Here is a 22216-nt window from a genome sequence, read left to right on the forward strand (position 1 = left end):
ATATGAGATAGACTCATTACATGCAAAGCAAGATAGTTCAAGCCTTGATTTGTCATAATTGTGATGATTATGGCTTACAGCTCATGAAAACCCCAAATCCACAATCTCATAAAATTAGATTATTACATGCAATCAATAAAACAAGGATTGTACATACCTGTAGAACAATATCGGACCTCTGAAAAGTATAAGCATACATACTGTATGTACTCAGTACTTGGTTTGGGCCCCTTTTGCAGCAATTACTGCCTCAATGCTGCGTGGCATGGAAGCTATCAGCCTGTGGCACTGCTGAGGTGTTATGGAAGACCAGGATGCTTCAATAGCGGCCTTCAGCTCTTCTGCATTGTTCGGTCTCATATCTCTCATCTTTCTCTTGGCAATGCCCCATAGATTCTCTATGGGGTTCAGTTCAGACTAATTTGCTGGCCAATCAAGCACAGTAATCCCACTGTCATTGAACCAGGTTTTGGTGCTTTTGGCAGTGTGGGCAGGTGCCAAGTCCTGCTGGAAAATGAAGTCAGCATCCCCATAGAACTCGTCTGTGGAAGGAAGCATGAAGTGCTCCAAAATCTCCTGGTAGACGGCTGCGTTGACCCTGGACTTAATGAAGCATAGGGGACGAACACCAGCAGATGACATAGTTCCCCAAATCAACACAGACTGTGGAAACTTCACACTGGACTTCAAGCATCTTGCAGTGTGTGCCTCTCCATTCTTCCTCCATACTCTGGGTCCTTGGTTTCCAAATGAGATGCATAATTTGCTCTCATCAGAAAGAGGACTTTGGACCACTGAGCAACAGACCAGGTCTGTTTTTCTTTAGCCCAGGTAAGACACTTTTAACGTTGTTTGTTGTTCAGGAGTGGCTTGAAAAGAGGAATACGACATTTGAAGCCCATGTCCAGGATCCGTCTGTGTGTGGTGGCTCTTGTGAAAGTCTCCAACACTTTTGAATGGCCTTTTCCTGACAATCCTCTCCAGGCTGCGGTCATCCCTGCTGCTTGTGCACCTTTTTCTTCCACACTTTTCCCTTCAACATAACTTTCTATTAATGTGCTTTGATACAGCACTTTGGGAACATCCAGCTTATTTTGCAATTACCTTTTGAGGCTTTCCCTCCTTATGGAGGGTGTCAATGATGGTTTTCTGCACAACTGTCAGGTCAGCAGTCTTTCCCATGATTGAGATTCCTACTGAACCAGACTGAGAGACCATTTAAAGGCTCAGGAACCCTTTGCAGGTGTTATGGCTCAATTAGTTTATTAGAGTGGGACACTTTGAGCCTAGAATATTGCACCTTTTCACAATATTCTAATTTTCTGAGATTGTGGATTTGGGTTTTCATGAGCTGTAAGCCATAATCATCACAATTATGACAAATCACAACTTGAACTATCTTGCTTTGCATGTAATGAGTCTATCTCATATATTAGTTTCACCTTTTAAGTTGCATTAGTGAAATAAATGAACTTTTGCACAATATTAAAATTTTTTGAGTTTCACCTGTATAGGTATAGATATATACAGATATATATAGGAATATATAGTTATAAATGCATAGAACATATTCTGCTATGTGCAGAACATTGGAATGTTAAATATTTACAGTAAATACACACTATAAAACTTTAATAAATTTGAATATTGCCTAAATCTGATTTTTCATGTTTTCATCTACTTAACTGCAAAGGGTTTCAATGCACTTATATACCGTATATATGTATATATATATATATATGTGGACATATCTATTTATGTGTTTGTTTGTGTATATATGCCTGTAAATACATATATACACATATAAATAAATAAAAACATATGTACACACACACACATATATATATATATATATATATATATATATATATATATATATATATATATATATATATATATATATATATACACACACACATACATATTTAGACATGTATATGTTAAAGCCCTTTGCATGACTTTTTCCCCCTAACACCTGAGACCTTCTATCGTTGAGCACTTATAACTTTAATGTGCAATATTTTTTTTAAATAATTTTTATTAGATAGGGTTCATTCTAGAGTAAATCACAATTGCGCTCAAGCGATCGCATTTTCTTTCAACTTGTAATACCAGCGGTAAGCCAGATGAATGCAAACACCCGCGATAAACCCCTTATCGCTTGTGCGCAAACGTTTATGCTCCACTTGTTATCTGGTCCAGTGTTTCGGAGATACCTTTAAAACATATTGAAGGAGACTTTTCGATGCCTTTTGAATTCTTGGCTCTCCTATTTTCATCTACATCATTATATTTCTACCAATCCGGATAAAAGGAACCTATACAGACCACTAACACATTTTGAGACATTATCTTTTAAACTTTTTATATTAAAAAGAACTATCTCAATTTTCTACAAACTTCTGCTAGACATCACGTCTCAAACTCTTACGCTTCCTTATGGAGTAAAGAGGTTCAAATAGGTATCACAAAAGAACAATAGCAAGAAAAATTCTCTCCACCAAAAAATCCTCCATTTCAGTTTCTACTTTCTAAACCAATTTCAAACTGTGGATGAGATGGTACTTGACACCAGCACGCCTTAAAGCTGTCTATTCTATGGTCTCAAGCTTGTGTTGGAGAGAATGTGGAGAGGAGGGTACACTTAGTCACATTTAGTGGGATTGCAGGGTGCTCCAGTCTTATTGGTTCCAGGTTATCTATCAGATGAAATCAAGATTGGGCTTTCACTTTGACTCTAATCCAGAGTTTTCCAAACTTTTTATGTTGGTGACACACTTTTTAGACCTACATCATTTTGCGACACAGTTTAACCTCCTTTTTGCTAGTACAACTGAATTACTAACTTGTTTTAAGAGATACGGACACATACATGAATTATATAATAATGAAATGTATTTACAAGTAGCAGTATGTATGTGCAAGAATTAAAAAAAAGTTTAATAACACCAATAGCTACTTGATATTTTAATGGGATGTATGAGGTTGATGGGATGAACACACTCGCATTTCATCATCAAGCATTTCTTAAGCTTCCACTTCCTATCCATATATCAAGAGCAGGAGCAGCAATGCACTACTGGGAGCTAGCTGCAAAAAACCCCCACTGACTTCAGCTCAGCATTTAAGCTGCCGCCCTCAGAGCTTGGTGAGTCCGATTGACTACTGCCCGCGCTGTAAACACACTGCTCTCCCACTCCCTGACTACACATGCAGTCACAAGCAAATTAAGGAGACTACATGTGCAGTCAGGAGCCAATGTGCCGCCAATGGGAATAGTTTCAGTTCCCACTGAGCTGCGCCAATAGGTTAAGATGATCTGTGTCCCCCTAGGTATCAATCACGAGTCAACCATGTGATATGCGTAGCAGGCAGGCGGAAAGTCAGAAAACAAAAAAAAAAAAAAAAATTACAAAAAATTTGTGCTGAAGCAGGGACACACCTACACACTGCACTAGTGTGTCCCGACACACAGTTTGGAAAGCACTGCTCTAATCCATTGGTTTTCATGTTCAACTATCTCCCTCACATAAAATGCAATTACAAACTCATCTTATTTAAAATAATGTTCAACAGTGCTAAACTCTTAATTCCTCGATATTGGAAAACAACAAATAGTTCATCCCTCCTTGAATTGAAACAGTAAGTAACAACAACCCTTAAATTGGAAAAAAACATATTATGTTAAAATGGGTAAATTAGACTGAGTGAACATACATAGGGCCTTCATGATATGACTGTTGGCGATCTTGCCTGATATCTCTCTCAAACAATGATCACCGTTTAGCTTAACTTTCACCACCCTTTTGATTACTTGTGATTGCACTGTTATATTTGTATACCATAGGAAATCCATAACCTTGAGGTGAATGTGATACATGAAATTTCGAGTAATAGATACCGTAAGCTGTATGGTTAATATTAATTGTTTGTTTTTTTTTGTTTGTTTTTTTGTATATTTCCTTACAATGGGCTAGATTACAAGTGGTGCGCTAATTTATCGAGCGTGTGCAATAAATAACCAGCCATTACAAGTGGCTGGTTATTGCTACCGCAAGCTTGTGGTAGCAATTAGCGCTTATAAATTTAACCAGAGATCAGATCTCTGGTTAATTTTATTAATGTTCATCAAATGCCCCCAAAACCCAGTGTAATATACTTTATTAAAAAATAAAGATAGTAGCGTCTTTATTTTTTAAACAAATAACTGCAAAAAGCAGTTATGAGGGTTTAAAGTTGGTGGTGCGGGGTTTTAGAAAAAAAGCGGCACTGAAAAGTGCTATTACATTGCGCTCTATTGGAACTGTTTCTCTCCTGTAAATATACTGTACATATATATATATATATTTTTTGTGTTAATATTTGCATATTCACATATTAACACATAAATATATATGTATATAGTCATATACGTACATATTTACAATTTGCTGCCATTGCTGCATGACTTACTGCACACTTGATACACAAAGTTTTTTGGGAAATGGCAAAGTCTGCTCCATAACACATTACAGCCAGTGGGGCTTTTTTTAGAACTTAGAATTAGTAAGACTGCAACTTGGTCTTTTTTGCATATTTTCTCTAATTTGTTCTAGACGTTTTTTGGGCCTCTTTTGGCAGGAAAGTCCTTCAAGCCACAGAGTCTGGTCATTAGGTGCCTTCCTTTACTTTTTGTCCTGCCCGTTTACTTGTGGACAGCTTGTGTATTAGATCCCAAGAGTAATGGCTTGTGGACTCTCACCAACTTATAAAATAAAACAAAATGTATGCTTACGTGACAAATTAATTTCTTTAATGTTGCTGAAAGTCCACGAGACCTGCCCATTTTATTTTGATTGGCGGCAGTTGTAGTTTGCCCCTCATTTTCCCTGCTTTGTCCTTTCCTACCTTCCTTCCTAGTTTGTTCCTTTCTTGGCTATACATTAGACTGGAATATCAGAGAGGTGGTAATGATTAAAAGCTCTTGGTATGTTGGGAATCTCTACCTCTTCCGAGTGGTCCGGGGTTGAATCCCAGGAGTGATAGCTTCTGGACTCTCATTACCATGAACAAAATTCCTTGATCAGGTATGCATACATTTTGCTTTTGTTAGAGAATGCTACTCCAATAAAAATGTATTACTTTTTAATGCAATACTCTTATTTTGACATTTGAGTCTGGATACATACACACAGACACATAATGAAGTTTACTGTGAGATACACACACACACATAGAAACCATTTTTGTCCTGTTTATGCTCTACATTAACTATTTCTTGTTTGATTTGTAACAGCTGCCATCTTTGTTGAGAACTTTGGGCCTGATTTTCGTGATGAAACCTTCTTCTCCGTCTTTTCAATCTTCTTTCCTGCAGCCACAGGAATCTTGGCTGGAGCAAATATATCTGGGGATCTGGAAGTAAGTAATACATTCTTAAAAACAACTGTATAAAAGGAAAACATTGAACAAAATTAGTACTGACCCTGTGATAGTACTGTTAGTACTTATCAATACTCAAAATTGTAAACTAGTAAGGTCACCAAGAATCCAAATCTACTTCCTGCAAGATTACTCAAACCCTTTTATCTTTCTTTTCTGCAAATTTGGAGCATGTTTTCCTATGGGCATGCTAATGTAATGTGATATTCCATTTGATCAAAAGCACTGGCGTTTTGGTTTGCCAGTCTTAGCACCCCCCCTAAAATGATGTTAAGATCCTTCAGCTTGTAGAAGTGGCTTCTGAGGAAAATATGCATTGGGGACATAATTTATAGTAATATAGGTTGAAAAAAGACACACGTCTACCAAGTTCATCCTTTCACTTATCCTTGTTGTTACTACTGTTCAAAAGAAGACAAAAACTTCAAATTAAAACAAATTTCCTCTTGACTCCAAAATGGAAATCAGATTTCTCCTTGTATCAACAAGCTGTCAACTTAAACTGTCCTGTATATTATTAAACAATTAATTCAGTGGGGCCTATTTATCAAAGGTCTTGCGGACCTGATCCGACAGTGCGGATCAGGTCCGCAAGACCTCGCTGAATGCGGAGAGCAATACGCTCTCCGCATTTAACATTGCACCAGCAGCTCACAAGAGCTGCTGGTGCAGTGCCGCCCCCTGCTGACTCGCGGCTAATCAGCCGCCAGCAGGGAGGTGTCAATCAACCCGATCGTACTCGATCTGGTTGATTTCCGGCGATTCCTGTCCGCCTCATCAGAGTAGGCGGACAGGGTTATGGAGCAGTGGTCTTTAGACCGCTGCTTCATAACTGGTGTTTCTGGCCCTTCAAGCTCCGTTCAGAGCTTGATAAATGGGCCCCAATATCCTTACTGTAAAGAACACCTTACACTGCTGTAGGTGGAATCTCTGTTCCTCAAGTTTCAGTGACCTCTTGTCCTTTGTACAGTCCTATTGTCAGGTGAACTGATAATTGCTTTTATAGGTCCTGTATATATGTGTATAATATAATTATATTCCCTCTGAACCACCTATATTTCCCATGTAAATAATAGTAACCTTTCCAACCTTCTTCATTACTCAAACCTTCAATTGTCCAAATTAATTTTGCCACCATCCTCTGCACTTTTTCCAGTTCTAGAATCTTCTTCTTGAAAACTGGTGCCCAAAAATTGCACTGAATATTCACTGATTTACAAAGAGGCAATAATTATCATGTGAATTTATAACCCTTTTTATTCAAAAGTAGGAGGACCATAAGTCATTTTTAATACCATATATGTAATGCCTAAACAATCAACATGCTGCTTTACCTCTACTGATATTAGGCTAGGTTACAAGGGGTACACTATTGTTAGCATGGGACACGATAAGCAATATAACAAGATGAAGCTAAACAGGTGCGCTCGAGCGCAAACAGAATTTGCACTCATCGGGTTAGCACAGCTGAAGACCTCAATTAAAGGGTTAAAAAAGGGTTAAAAAAAGTGCACCAAAAACTACATAAATACTACATAAAATAAAGTGTTACACCCATATATTATTATTAATATCATTTATTTGTATATTGTGTATATATACATATACTGTATATATGTCTACAACACACAGAGAAAGTCCAGCACTCGCTTACAAGCTCTCAGCTAAGATTGAAAGCAAAACTGGAAGAGTAAGTTACCGCATCTGGCCAAATGAGACAAGCCCAGGTACCACGTCAAGGTCTCTCCCAAAAGCTGGGTCCCTAATACAGTCATACAAATGCAAGCTCTCGATCAAACAAACTGGGAACAAGTCATGGGTTCACAGACTTATGTAATCTCCCTAGACATATACAAAACACAGAAGGGGACTGCACTCTCAGACTGGACTGGGTACACATCCTATGACCCTGCAACATGCTCAGCCCTAGGTGCACAATAGCACTCTCAGGAAGCTGTGCTGTTCCCAGAGTCCCAGGCAGTTAACCCCAGACAAGTCTGAGTGCAATACCCATAGGGAAAATTAGAAAATAAATTAATACAACACACAGAGAAAGTCCAGCACTCAATTGCAAGCTCTCAGCTAAGATTAAAAGCAAAACTGGAAGAGTTGGTTACCACATCTGGCCAAATGGGACAAGCGCAGGTATCACGTCAAGGTCTCTCCCAAAACCTGTATATACAAGTTGGAGCACTTTCTAATTAAATAACTTGAAAAATCACTTTAAAATCATTTTAATATTTCATAATGTGTTTTAATGTGTTTTACTGTAAATATTTTACATTCCAATGTTCTTCACTTAGAAGAAACTGTTCTTCTAAACAGAATTAAAAACCTAATACAATAATCACACAACACAGACTTTTACTTGCATTTTTCTGCAAACAGTTCTTTCTATGCATTCCAATCTGGACTGATTTATAGACAGGAAGATCTTTTTCCTTTGAAATCTGCTCGGTAGCTCAGGTCTGGTTAAACTGATTAATTTCAGCTTGCTTGGCTTTGCTGCAACACAAGCGGACAGCTCCACCTACTGGCTATTTTAATAAATGCACTGCTTCTCAATGCTTTTCAATAGCAGTCACATGACTGGAAAAAAGGTTGTTATTCTGAAACGGTGTAAATTGAACCGTTGTAAAACGAGGGCCACCTGTATATATATATATATATATATATATATATATACACATATATATATATATATATATATATATACACGCACACACACAAATAAATGCGCTTAAAAAAAGAGTGAATATATTTACGTAATCTGTTTAAAAAGTTAAAACTTAAATATATATGTTGTGTATGAGAAAGAATAGCAACACTTACTGATCTTGTGAGACATTTATATATCAAATCAACAATTTTACATAGATGCGTGGGTATTATTTGCTAACACAATGTTTGTATGTGTGAGGTAACATCTTAAATACTCCTTGTGCTTCCAACTATCATTAAACAGTGAAAAAAAAGCTAAAAGTCTGAAGAAGATCACTTACATATATTTTTCTAACCTTAGGACCCACAAAGCGCTATACCAAAAGGCACAATGTTGGCTATATTCATATCAACAGCTACCTATTTGGCGGTAGCCGTAGCTTCAGGTACTGCAAAAGTCTTTTTTCATGATGATTGTAATTCACACTAGATCAATGATTTTCCTGCTTTTTCTAAACTGAAAAATATAGTTCACACTTTATCAATTTGTTTTTTTCTTTAATTGAGAATAGTTTTTCCTGAATAGTATTGTATGTATTCCAACAACAATTTTGATGATAGACCATAATTAGTGTCACACTTTAAAAACCAAACAAAAATAAATATACCTCTCTGCTTTGGTTTCTGACAAATTTAAGATTCCTTTCATTTTCCTATCCTTTGTATTACATGACAGCTATCAGTCAATCACAGACTTATATACGTTTAATGCTTGCAAATACTTAGTAGAAGCTTGTGCCTCTGAAAATGTGCACATAAGACTACGGACAGTCCTCCAAGAATAAACAGTTGTGTGAAAAAGAGCTATTACTAACAAACAAATGTAAAAAATATTCTTAGTAGTGCATGGTACATATATCTATGGCAGCAGTGTTTGCAACAGTGTATAGTGTATAATAGCATGTGCATGCTTCTGAGCCTAGATATTCTCTTCAACAAAGGATACTAAGAGAACTAAGTGTATTTGATAATGGAAGTATAAATTGGATAGCATGCTCTATTTGAATCAGGAGAGCTTTTGACTTTCAAATCCTTTTAAACAGGCAGTAAACATTGTAAATTCACCCCCACGCCCTCAATATATTTACCCCAATGCCTGCCTGACTGATGCAATCCTCCATTGTTATGTTTCATATCAATTACAAAAATGCATATTTCAGTAATAGCAGACCACTCCTCCTCCCAACTATTTTTAGCACATTCACCATAGATCTGCCACATTGTCTGGTCTTGTCCTCACAAAGCACTAGGAGGAAAGCTAACATATACCCTCTCAAGTAGGCTGCCCTTACACTAAAAAGAGTGGAACTCAGTTGTATTGTTGTTAACATGAACATCCCTCCTTTGCTACTTTTTGTCTGAACTGATTATTTTTATTGTAGTTAAAACAGTTTTTAAGACCTCCTTGTCATCTCACTATATCCGTATAGATGACCTTGCTTTAAAAACTTGTGGAGGATGGACATAAGATATTTTATTTGTTCCCAGACACTGTTCATTGGGAAACAATCTTATGTATATGATTATTTTAAGGGTATTGTCTTTTAATAAAAGGAATTTATAACTCCAATACTATGATACAATCAATGTGTTAAATATTCAGGTATATTTTAAGGCTAGGGATTTAAATTGACAAATATACAAAGAGAGAGATGCTGTCAGCCAGGAACACACAACAGCTCTTGTAGCTTGTTCTATGGTGTCATCACCTGGGAGAAGCCTATTTTAGCCCAACTGTCTTTCACAGAGGAGAGCTTTCCTGAAGTATATTAGTCTGATCCTGCCTATAAAAGATGGTCCAGCACCAAAATACCAGGCAATCCTCCTCTGAACAAGGAACATGGCAACCCAAGATAATTGTTTCAGCCTTCTGTGGGCCTCATCACTGAGGTACAGCCATATCCCTCTAAGCACATTAGGCAGGGAGTTTACATCTGGTTTCCCCCATCACCCTTAGGGAGATTTTCTAAAGGGTCATAATACAAATATACAAAGAAAAAGAAGAGCTCAACCAGGAACGAACAAAGACTCAGTAGCTTGTTCTTTGGAGACTCACCATCTGGGAACAGCCTCTTTACAGAGGAGAACTTTCCTGAAGTATATCAGTCTGATCCCACCTATAAAGGATGGCCCAGCCTCAAAATACCAGTAAATCCTCCTCTAAATGAGAAACATGGCAACTCCAGACAATTTGAATTGACAATCTGTTTATAGGTGTTATGTTACCTAGGATAGTAGCCTGTTTGTATAAAGGTATACTTTGCTGTGACCAATTACATGCAGATATTAATGAGGTTCTGCACATAACAAGCAATCACTGTGGAGCATATGATGTCCTTTTAAATCCACATGAGATCCCTTTTGATTCTTGCAACTCCATTCTGTCAAGTATTTCACATGCCAATCAAGGGCTCTTGAAATTGGTATATCCATAGAATTTAGAGAACACCTTTACTAATCGGAATTTTAGCTCAAGCCTGATGCAGTTGGTTCAATGTAAAATTTTAAAAGCAAGCTGCCAGTCCAATTTTAAATGCATGTATCTGTATCAATTTGCAACATTTCTCTGACAACATAAAAATTATACAGAGGCACACAGTGATTACAAATATCTTTATCTTGAAAATTATTTCTATCTATTTGTCTTTTTATTTAAATAAATGTTACACAAACAGACATTTAAATATTCAGAAAGGAAGTAGAAATTGAATGAAAATGTTCACTTACACAAAATCTCTCTTTGTTGATGTCCACATTAAGCCACATGTATTGTCAGAGATGCTACAGGCAACATAACGGATGCCTTCTCCAATAATACCAGTGAATGCCTGTCTGCTGCCTGTATGCTTGGCTACAATTTCACGGCTTGTGAAGATTCTTCATGTAAATATGGATTGCTGAATAACTTCCAGGTAGGTGGGTATCATCTTCTTTTAGTAACTTAAAATTTATTGAGCAGAATTGATAATTTGTTTGTTTTGTAATATAGATTTGTGTTGCCTTTTAGATTTTACAATGACATCACATAAAATTAAATCATTATTGATGGGGTGTTTATATAATATCATTTTACATAGATTTTGATGGCAGGTAAGAAACATAAGCCCAACAAGTTTGCCCACAATTTCCTAAAAAAAAGTAATCTTATCTAGTTTGTAGGATAGTCATATGCTTTTCCCAGGCATTCTTGAAGGCTCCCTTCAGTGACTGTCATTACCACCTCTCATGGAAGTTTATTCCATGAATCAACCACCCTTTCTGTCAAGTAGTGCTACAGCAAATGACTCCTGGACCTACTACCTTTCAGCTTGAGATCATGACTCCTCATATCCATGGTTACGGGAGGCAAGGAACTTTCCTACCTAAGGATAAGAAGGCTAAGCCTAAAGGATCTACTTTCCGTCCCTTTCATGCGGACAAGGCCCAGCGCCAGCAGCCCGCCGCGAAAGCGGATCAATTCAAGGAAACGTGGAAGCCTGCTCAGTCTTGGAACAAGTCTAAGCAGAACAAGAAGCCCGCCGAGACAAAGTCAAATCATCTGAAATAATAATTCCCAAGTCCCATTCCTCTTTGGTAACAGTCAGTAAAGTGTCTGAGTCTGTAATTAACCTTTGGCTATTTCATTACTAATAGCATCAATTTGCAATGTTAAACTTTAGATCCCAGTCATTTGGTCCACACCCCTCTGGAACATCTACTCTATTACTTTTTTTAGAGTTAAAACTTAAATCTATGGTTTCATCTTCCTTCTTTTGTCATATTTTATTTTAAGTTCTTAAGATTGCATGTTTAGAAGATTGTGATAGATTTTATACAACTATTTCAGTTTTGTCATGGAAGACTTTATCCTCCAAGAATGTGACATGGGATTGTTCAGGGACCTGCAAAGTGAGATCTGCTGATGATTTCAACCTTCAAACACAGTACAAATAAACCTCACTCTCCCATTCTTATGTGACAAATAACTCTTGGTTCTGGATGGAAACACTTTAGAGTGCAAGTAGCATTTGTACACATCCACTAAAAGCAAACACATGTATAGACAAATGTCTGAGAAGATAAATTATTTTCACAGGCCTTATACTTTCATTGATCATACATACTAACCCCACATTTGTTTTTCTTCTCTTCAGAGGGAAAATATACCTTGAGAAATCATGACCAGTTGATGTTGTCCTCTGCACCTACCAATAAATCATGAACCAATTATTTTTGTTACACTTAACAGAGGTCTTCAAAAGACCACAGATGACCACATTCCAAAGCCAAACTTTTAGACAAGAGTTTAGATTTCCACTAAAATATGAAAGACTAGGACAATCCTTGCTTTAGTACTTGCATAAAGGAGAAAATTAAACTCTGCTAGTGCAGCTAGAAAAGGGAATGGGCCACCTTACCCAGAAGCTTTTTATTTAGCAATGTATTGAATGGTTAAACATTTTGATGAAGTTCAGAGTTTTTGTTTTTTTTCATTAAGTAAATGCTGATATCAAGCATTGCCATTGTGTGAATACTGTGTTCCAGGAAAAATGTAAACTTTGGAATTAACATTGGGCTAGATTACAAGTGACCCGGTATTTCCATCTAAAGGGGAGGAGAGTCCACGGCTTCATTCATTACTTTTGGGAAAAAAGAACCTGACCACCAGGAGGAGGCAAAGACTCCCCAGCCAAAGGCTTAAATACCTGTCACACTTAAAGGGCTGTGTTCCTGTTCCACGGCATAGATTCTGGTAAGATTGTTTAATTTTTTATACATAATGATAACACAGAAGACAGGGTCACAGTGTGGCACCTTTTATCTTAGAGAATCAAGGGTTAATATTCCTGGTAAGGGGATTATTGAACAGGGGGGTTTATACATGATATTGTTTATTGTGTTATTGCTGCTTTATGTGCGAGATGAGGCTCTGACAATGGCAGAACTTTCAGGCTGACTTCCGGGAGTATTTACGTGGCCGGTTTTGGCGCGTTTCTCCTTAGTGCAGGGGCGGTCCTGCGAGGCATCCCATGTGACCGGGTGTAGCAGTCTCAACTCAACAGGAGAAGAATGGTTTCTGTAGTCCGTGTCATAGAAGGTGGTGAGTGCCCCGACCATTAGAGTATAAAGGTGCCTGTTTATTCAATTGTCTAGTCCATAATAAAAGCACAAGCTATGGAGGACTGCGTTAGAGGGTACTCCCTCTTTATCAAAATCTCATGCCTGTGTTTATTGTGAGGAGGTTCTTGTAGATCAGCCTGCTCAACTTTGTTCCACATGCCTCGATAAGGTTGCGACATCTAAAAATAAAGGGATGTCTAGTACTACTGAGCTGTCCACCTCTGAGGGTTCCCTGTCCCGTGAGGTGCGTTCCCTGCTTTCATCTCTGAGTGCACATGCAGTGCCCCAGGGTCCAACCATTACTCCTACGGCAGAGATTTGTTGGCCGTCAGATTTTGCGGATCAATTGCAAATGGCGGTATCGAAAGTGATCAATGCCTTACCACGTTCTGCTAAGCGCAAGCGCAGGGCGTATCAGAGCAGCCAGGCCCAGGGGTCATCTATGCCTATGGAATTGCTAGAGGCGTTATATGATGACGAGGCCCACTCCAACTCTTTGGAGAAGGCTCCCACTGGGTCGGAGTCCATGTCATCTCATCCTCTGGCTGTGGAGGAGCCTGACTTTAGGTTTAGGATGGAGAATTTGCGCTTTTTGCTGAAGCAAGTGCTTGCTTCTCTGGAGTTTCCAGGACCAAAGCTTCCGAGGAACCTTTGATTCCTAAGCTTGATAAGGTATACAAGGACAGGGTGGTGCCCCAGACCTTCCTGGTTCCTGTTAAGATGGCTAATAGTATTAAGAATGAATGGGAGCGATTAGGTTCTTCCTTTTCCCCTTCTTCTTCCTTTAAGAAACTGTTCCTCATCCCAGACTTTCAGCTCAAGCTGTGGGGGACTGTCCCTAAGGTGGATGGTGCTATTTCCACACTTGCAAAGTGGACAACTATACCCATAGAAGATAGTTTGTCGTTTAAAGAGCCCATGGATAAAAAGTTAGAAAACATGTTAAGGAAAATGTTTCAACACACAGGGTTTGTTTTTCAACCGGCAGCGGCTGTAGCCGCGGTTGCTGGAGCTGCGACATATTGGTGTGAATCCCTGTGTAAGATGTTCAAAGGGAGACTCCCATCGACGAGATACAGGATAAGATTAAGGCCTTAAGGGTCGCCAATTCTTTAATTTGTGACGCCAATAGGCAAATTATTTGCCTGAATGCAAAGGTTTTGGGATTTTCCGTTTTTGATCGCAGGGCTCTGTGGCTAAAGTCTTGGTCTGCGGACATAACCTCGAAGTCGAGACTGTTGTCCCTACCATTTCAGGGAAAGATTCTGTTTGGTCCAGGTTTTGATTCGATCATATCCACGGTTACGGGAGGCAAGGGAGCTTTCCTACCGCAGGATAAGAAGGATAAGCCTAAAGGATCTACTTTTCATCCCTTTCGTGTGGACAAGGCCCAGCGCCAGCAGCCCACCGCGAAAGCGTATCAATCCAAGGGAACGTGGAAGCCTGCTCAGTCTTGGAACAAGTCTAAGCAGAATAAGAAGCCCGCTGAGACGAAGTCGGCATGAAGGGGCGGCCCCCGACCGGTCTCCAGATCAAGTAGGGGGCAGATTGTCTCTCTTCTCCGAAGCCTGGTTGCAGGACGTTCAGGAACCTTGGGTTCTGGAGGGTGTCTCCCAGGGTTACAGGATAGGATTCAGGTCCCATCCGCCCAGGGTCAGATTCCTCCTGTCAAACCTGTCTTCAAGACCGGAAAAGAGAGAGGCCTTTCTAGAATGTGTGAGGGATCTCTCCTCTCTAAGTGTTATCGTACCAGCACCCCAAGCAGAAAGGGGTCTAGGGTTCTATTCAAATCTTTTTGTGGTTCCAAAGAAGGAGGGCACGTTCCGCCTGATTCTGGACCTAAAGTGTTTAAACAGGTTTCTGGCTGTTCCATCGTTCAAAATGGAAACAATCAGATCTATTCTGCCCCTAGTTCAAGAGAGGCAGTTCATGATGACAATAGACTTGAAGGATGCTTGCCTTCATGTCCCAATTCACAGGGACCACTTCAAGTTCCTAAGATTTCCGTTTCTGGACCAACACTTCAAGTTTGTGGCCCTTCCCTTCAGTCTGACGACGGCCCTGAGAGTCTTCACGAAGGTTCTGGGGTGCTACTTGCAGTGGCCAGATCCAGGGGCATTGCTGTGGTGCCCTATTTGGACGACATACTAGTCCAGGCGCCGTCATTCAGCCTTGCAGAGGATCATTCGAGGGCTCTTCTTTACTTGCTCCAATCTCACGGTTGGAAGATCAACTCAGGAAAGAGTTCCCTGGTTCCCAGCAACAGGGTTGAGTTCCTGGGCATGATAATTGACTCTATGTCCATGAAAATAATTCTCACAGTCCTTCTCAAGCCCATCGGTGGCTCAGTGTATGGAGATGATCGGGCTTATGGTCTCCAGCATAGACGTCATCCCTTTCGCCAGGTTCCATCTCAGACCTCTTCAATTGTGCATGTTGAGACAGTGGAACGCGATCATTCAGATCTATCATAGCGGATATCCATGGATGCTCAAACCAGGGACTCCATCTCTTGGTGGATCCGTCCGGTGTATCTTTCCCTGGGGACATCCTTCTTGAGACCCTCCTGGGAGATTGTGACCACGGACGCGAGTCTCGCAGGATTGGGAGCTGTTTGGGGTGCCAGGATGGTACAAGGAAAATAAACCTGGGAGGAGTCTCTCCTTTCCGATAAATATTCTGGAAGTTCAAGCAATTTACAATGCTCTGAGGGCGTGGCCTCCTCTGGGGTCGTTCAGCTTCATCAGATTCCAGACTGACAACATTACCTCGGTGGCTTACATCAACTATCAGGGGGGTACGAGGAGCTCCGTAGCAATGAGGGAGGTGTCTCAAATTTTGGAGTGGGCGGGGTCCCACAGATGCTCGCTTTCAGCGATCCACATTCCAGGTGTGGACAACTGGGAAGCGGACTTTCTCAGCAGGCAATCCTTCCATCCGGGGGTATGGTCTCTTCACCCCGAAGTGTTTGCGAAGATTTATCTCAGATGGGGAATGCCTGAGATAGATCTCATGGCATCCAGACTCAATTGCAAGCTACCCCTATATGGGTTGAGATCGAGGGATCCCCAGACAGAGCTGATAGATGCCTTAGCGGTGCCTTGGGGATTCAGCCTAGCTTACATTTTTCCACCGTTACCACTTCTACCTCGTGTAGTGGCACACATCAAACAGGAGCGAGCTTCGGCCATCCTGATTGCTCCACCGTAGCCGCGAAGGTCATGGTTTGCGATCTGGTGAGGATGTCATCCTCTCCGCCATGGAGGTTACCTTGTCGCAGGGATCTGCTGGAACAGGGTCCCTTTCAACATCAAAATCTTGTTTCTCTGAGGCTGACTGCGTGGAGATTGAACGCTTAGTCTTAGCCAAGAGAGGTTCACTTGGCCTATGAGACAGCAGGACATAAACCTCCTCAGAGATCAGGGCTCATTCAACTAGAGCTGTGGCTTCGGCTTGGGCCTTCAAAAATGAGGCCTCTATGGAGCAGATTCGTAAGGCGGCTACCTGGTCCTCCTTACACATATTTACAAAGTTTTACAAATTTGACTTTTTTGCTTCTGCAAAGCTGTTTTGGAAGAAAGGTGTTACAGGCTGTGGTGCTCTCAGATTAGGGTCCGCCTTTTTACCCTCCTGGTTTCATTCAGTGTCCTCTAAAGCTTGGGTATATGTTTCCCAAAAGTAATGAATGAAGCCGTGGACTCTCCTCCCCTTTAGATGGAAAACATAAATTATGCTTACCTGATAATTTTATTTCCATCGTGGGGAGGAGAGTCCATGGCTCCGGCCCGTAACTCTGGTGTGTGGACCTAAATTTAATGTATCTTCTGGCACCATTTATACCCTGATATTTCTCCTACTGTTCTTTGTTCCCTCAGCAGAATGACTGGGGGATAAGGGGAGTGGGGGAGGTATTAAAACCTTTGGCTGGGGTGTCTTTGCCTCCTCCTGGTGGCCAGGTTCTTTATTCCAAAAAGTAATGAATGAAGCCGTGGACTCTCCTCCCGAAATAAAATTATTAGGTAAGCATATTTTATGTTTTGGTTTTTTTTGCGCTTTTCATGTTGCGTTCGTATTACAAGTTCCAAAAAAGTCCACGGCATGGCATGGAGAGTCCACGATTTCATTCCCAATTACTAGTGGGAATTCAACTCCTGGCAAGCAGGAGGAGGCAAAGAACACCCCAGCAGAGCTATTAAGTGTTACTTCCCTTACCCATAACCCCCAGTCATTCTTTTCCTCTATCATCTGGAGGATGTGTGAAGTTGGTGTCTGAAGATATTGAATGCTTTAATGGGTACGTTTCCCTGAAAGCAAGGATTGGGGCTATGCTGTGTCCATGTCAATCTCTTTAGTAAGAGTAATGGTGGCTTTTATCAGTTAGAAGACGGCGAGGTGGTCTTTGCTTAGCTTCTAACATCAGTGCTACCCCTTTATAGAAAAATAGGGTTGGTTACTCTGTTTATCTTTTCCTACAGGTCCCTAAGTCGGCTGAATTTGTCATACTTATAGAGCTGTTTCTGCCCTGCAGCTGGATTCACAGGTAAGTGCTCTTGCCTTCTAGGTTTAAAGGACAGCACTTTGGGAGTTAAAATTCCTCATTTAAGTTGTGACTATCTACATATATAAAATCCTCTTCAGTTGATTTCTGGGCTGCTTTAGGGATCTGTGGTGTTTTAATGGCACTTAAGATTTCTCTTACAGGGTCTGGAATAGAGCATGGGGTTTAATGTTCCGGCTCACCTTAGAGTACTCTTTCTCTCAGTGGAGGGTTCTCGGGCAGCTTATTCTCATGAGATCAGATGCAGTGCTATACAAGCCCTTATACACTAATTTTATTTTATCAAATATATTGTATTTGCAACAAAATCCCCAGTTCTCCCGTGTATAGGCCGGGTTAGTCCAGCTGCAGCCTGTTAGCGGCGCATTTGCGCGCTTCGTTCCTGCTGCACACATCTCTCTCTCTCTCTGTTCAGTCCATCCCGAGCTTTAGAGGCCTTTATGTTGGACCGGAGAGTGGTGTGTGGCGAGTAGAGGCTTTTTTTATCTCTGTCGGGGACTCCAATAGGAAATGCAGCATTCTGTCAGCAGTGGCGTAAGAGCTGAATGGTATCAGGGACTCTCTTACAACTATCACATGTATACAAACATTTAGAGGCCGCATGTATGTTAAGGGGCTTAAGTAAGACAAGTCTCCTTTATACAGGTAGTTTTTTACTTTGTTAAGGGCGGCAGCGTTAATGTATGCATTTTGGCGCCATCTGCCTGTCCTCCCTCATATCGGGGGGATGATAATGAGGCAGTCGCATTGCACACCATTTGAGTAGCTTGTTGCCTTAGGGCACGAGTTTAAGGAGGACAGGTTATTTGGTAGATATATATTTACTTTTCTCCTCACAGCCGTTATGTAAAATGGCACCTTAATTTTATTTAATCTGCGGTCTATATATCCATCTGTGTATTTGATGTGCCTCAGTTTTAGACATCAAGGGTTCGAGCAGCGAGAATATCTTCCCCTCTACTGGGGTTGGCTCTGAGGACCATTTTCTAACGTTATATTTTAGCCAAGTAGGTATTCAAAGGGCTCTGATGTGTAATGATGCACTTTTAGGGCTAGATTTATCAAGCCCCTGCGGCAGCAAGTTCTCACAAGAACTTGCTCGCCGCGATTTATCAAGCAGCGGTCACCAGACCGCTGCTTCCCTAACATCTTCGCCACATCTATTCTGGCGAAATTCAATCTCCTCGGTCGAGTCCGACCGAGGAGATTGACAGCTCCTGCCCACGCGTGATTGGCTGTGCGCGGGCAGGGGGCGGGATTGCACGCAAGCGCAAAATTGCGCTCGTGTGCAATGTTAATTACCTGCGGGTAATTGCGCCCCGCCACAGGTACGCCCCTGTACGCCTCAGGGTTGATAAATCTAGCCCTTAGTGTTTCTAATCTTCATTGCTTGTACCGTTTAACTTTCTGTGCCTGTCAGAAACTTATACTGTAGGTATTTCTTAGTATTTGCTGCTATCTAGTGGCAGTTCATGGTAGTTTATATACTATGATAATTTTCTTTTGTGTAAAGCAGTGCTTTCCAAACTGTGTGTCGGGACACACTAGTGTGTCGGCAGCAGTGTGTAGGTGTGTCCCTGCTTCAGCACAATTTTTTTAAAATTTAAATTTTTTTTAATGTTTTTTTTTTTTTTGGTTTCTGACTTTCCGCCTGCCTGCTACGCATATCACATGGTTGACACGTGATTGATACCTTGTGGGTCACAGATCATCTTAACCAATTGGGAACTGAAACTGGAACTGCTCTCATGTACAGTTTTGTATCCATTTGAGAGGACGCCATTATGATTTATTAATGCGCTCTTAAATTTACATTTTCCCGCCATGATCAGGTTCCCTTTGGCGCACTGTTGCATTGCACCTTGGAGAGAATCTCAATATACCCCTGGGGTTGGAGTAGCTATAATAGTCTGTGTATTACATACACTTCATACAGTTTGTGGCTTCTTCTTTACATTTATTCTCTCACAAACATAGTTTTCTCTAGAATTTCTTTTTAGAGACCAGAGTGTTTGTTAATTATGTGTGGCGCTATGATATGGAAAGAGTTACATTTCTTTCCATAACATTTTTGTCAATCTTAAATTTGGCAGGGATTCCTGAATTAATGGTGTTTATCATTGCCTTTTTAGAATTGCTCTAATCAGGCTCCATATATCTGTACTATTGTCTGTTCCAGATATTTTCTCCTATTTTTGGTATAGGGGATTAATTTTCTGGTATATGTTTAGTCTCATGTACCATTCTCTATTTCTTAGTGTTTTAAGACACTAATATATACTGTATATATATATATATATATATATATATATATATATATATATATATATATATATATATTTCTATCATTTTTCTTATAGGAATACAATAGCGTCTGTGACATGGATTGTTTCACGCATCATACTTATTTCTTAGTGTTTTTAGGACACTGATATTGTTTCTATATTTTTTTTATAGGAATGCAATATTGTCATCTCTCTCATATTGAGGTGATCTTTGCTCATTGGTGCTCGGTACCATTCATTGTTTCTTATGACACATATATTCTTTGTGCTCTTACGACTCTTAATAGGTTTATTTTTAGTAACCTATGTTACCGAATAGGCACTATATATATATATATATATATATATATATAAAAATAATATTTGTATTTATTTTTTTCTCTTCCCTTTTGAGGTCATTTATTGATCTTAGGGCTCTAAGAGGATATCTTAATTCTTCTCTTGTTGAAGAATATTTTATCTTGCCCGTGTCAACCTGTCTTTCTGGTGGCAGGAGGTTGAGAGATCGAACCCACCCAACGATGCTGGTTCTTCTTGTTGGGACTTGTATGGCTGTCCTTGGAAATAAGAGGACTTGCTGGTCCCCTTCTTCATCAGCTTTTTAAATAGAGTCGGTTAGTGAACTTTGCTGCCTGTCTGGACCAAAGGGGTGGTTAACAGCATTCCTACTACTATTAATTGCTCTTTGAATGTAGGTTCGCAATTCGTTCTTATCTATGTTAGATAGGATTCTTTGATTTTTCTCATATGAGAAAGTATTGAGCATAGGACGGTTGTATTCTGTCCTATTTCTTCTTTTTATTCGTAGCTTACATTCTCTTGAGAGAATTCTCTTGGTGTTTCATCCTATATGTGATTGATTCAAGAGTGGCACATTTTCAGGCTTCAATGTGATTTTGGAAAACAATTCCTTGGTTCCAAATCCAAGTGTATGTTTTTTAGGGTTGATCATAGTTTCGATCTCCATGAACATTTTCTTGACGGAGGTCGGAAAATCCAATCTTTTTGCGGCCTGTCTTTCCTTCAGTCCTCTGTCTGGCCTTCAGTCGCATTGGGTTTAGAAGTATTGTTGCATGGTGGCTTCCATAGACATAATCTTTGCTCATTTCCATCTGAGATCTCTACAATTATACTTGCTTGGATAATGGAACAGAGACCACTCTGATCGCTCTTAGAGGATAGTCTCTGATGTCCTGGTGGCTCTCTCAAGACAATCTGTCCCAGGGACCATGTTTCCTGAGATCTTCTTGGGAGATTGTGTCCACTGATGGGGAGTAGTTTGGGGTTCTTTTAGAGCTCAGGGACTTTGGACTCAGGAGGAGTCTTCCCTCCTAATAAATTCTCTGGAGTTGAGAGCAATCTTCAAGATTCCTCTGGTGGTGCAGGAAAAGAGAAACAGGCTGGGAATGAGGAGTCCCAGGTTCATATCCGGGCACGGCTGTGTCAATTTCCTTTGCTATAACCTCTTCAGAGGGCAGCATGTAGGAGTGTCAGTTTTCTGTATTTCGAATAATTTACTCCAGTGTCTCTGGGGACTAGAAACTCCAGATTTTACACTGATAGATTGGCCTCGACTATGTCTGGTTCTGGTTATCAGATCCCAATCGGACATCGTTCCTTCATGGCGTATATCTCCCACCAGGGAGGTACTCAGCGCTTATTAGTTATGAGGAGGTGACTCGCGTTATTCAGTGGACAGAGTCTCACGTATGCCTCAGATCTGCTATCCACATCCCAGGGATGGTCAACTTGGAAGTGGATTATCTGAACAGGCAGAATGTTCAGGGGTTTCTCTTGGAGTTGAGTGAGAGTTCCCCACATTTTGTCTTTTCTTCAGGAAGGCCTGGAGAAGGGCTTGTCAGTTGGTACTCTGAAGTGTCAGATCTCTGCACTGGCTATTCTTTGCTTAAACGTCTGGCAGACTTGCCAGATTTTCAATCTTTTATTCAGGCCTTGGTCAGAATCAGGCCTGTGTTTAAATCTGTTGCTCCATCCATGGAGCCTTAATTTAGTTCTTAAAGGTCTGCAGTAGGCTCCGTTTCAGCCTATGCACTGTGGATATTAAGTTGTTATCTTGGAAAGTTTTGTTTCTCCTCACTATTTCTTCTGCTCGCAGAGTTTCCAAGCTTTC

The 22216-nt window shown here is 40.3% G+C and overlaps 1 protein-coding gene across 1 annotated transcript in view; it reads left to right on the forward strand.

Moving 5' to 3' along the window:
- Positions 1–22216, forward strand: part of LOC128647309 (solute carrier family 12 member 2-like) — a 415312-nt gene that overhangs the window by 254268 nt on the left and 138828 nt on the right. Inside the window, exons 9-11 of the mRNA XM_053700093.1 lie at positions 5276–5400; positions 8444–8528; positions 10903–11054. Of these exons, the coding sequence (XP_053556068.1) occupies positions 5276–5400; positions 8444–8528; positions 10903–11054 (362 nt within the window). The remainder of the gene's footprint in view (positions 1–5275; positions 5401–8443; positions 8529–10902; positions 11055–22216) is intronic.

Source organism: Bombina bombina, chromosome 2 (assembly GCF_027579735.1).
Source record: "Bombina bombina isolate aBomBom1 chromosome 2, aBomBom1.pri, whole genome shotgun sequence".
In the NCBI taxonomy this organism is placed as follows: domain Eukaryota; kingdom Metazoa; phylum Chordata; class Amphibia; order Anura; family Bombinatoridae; genus Bombina; species Bombina bombina.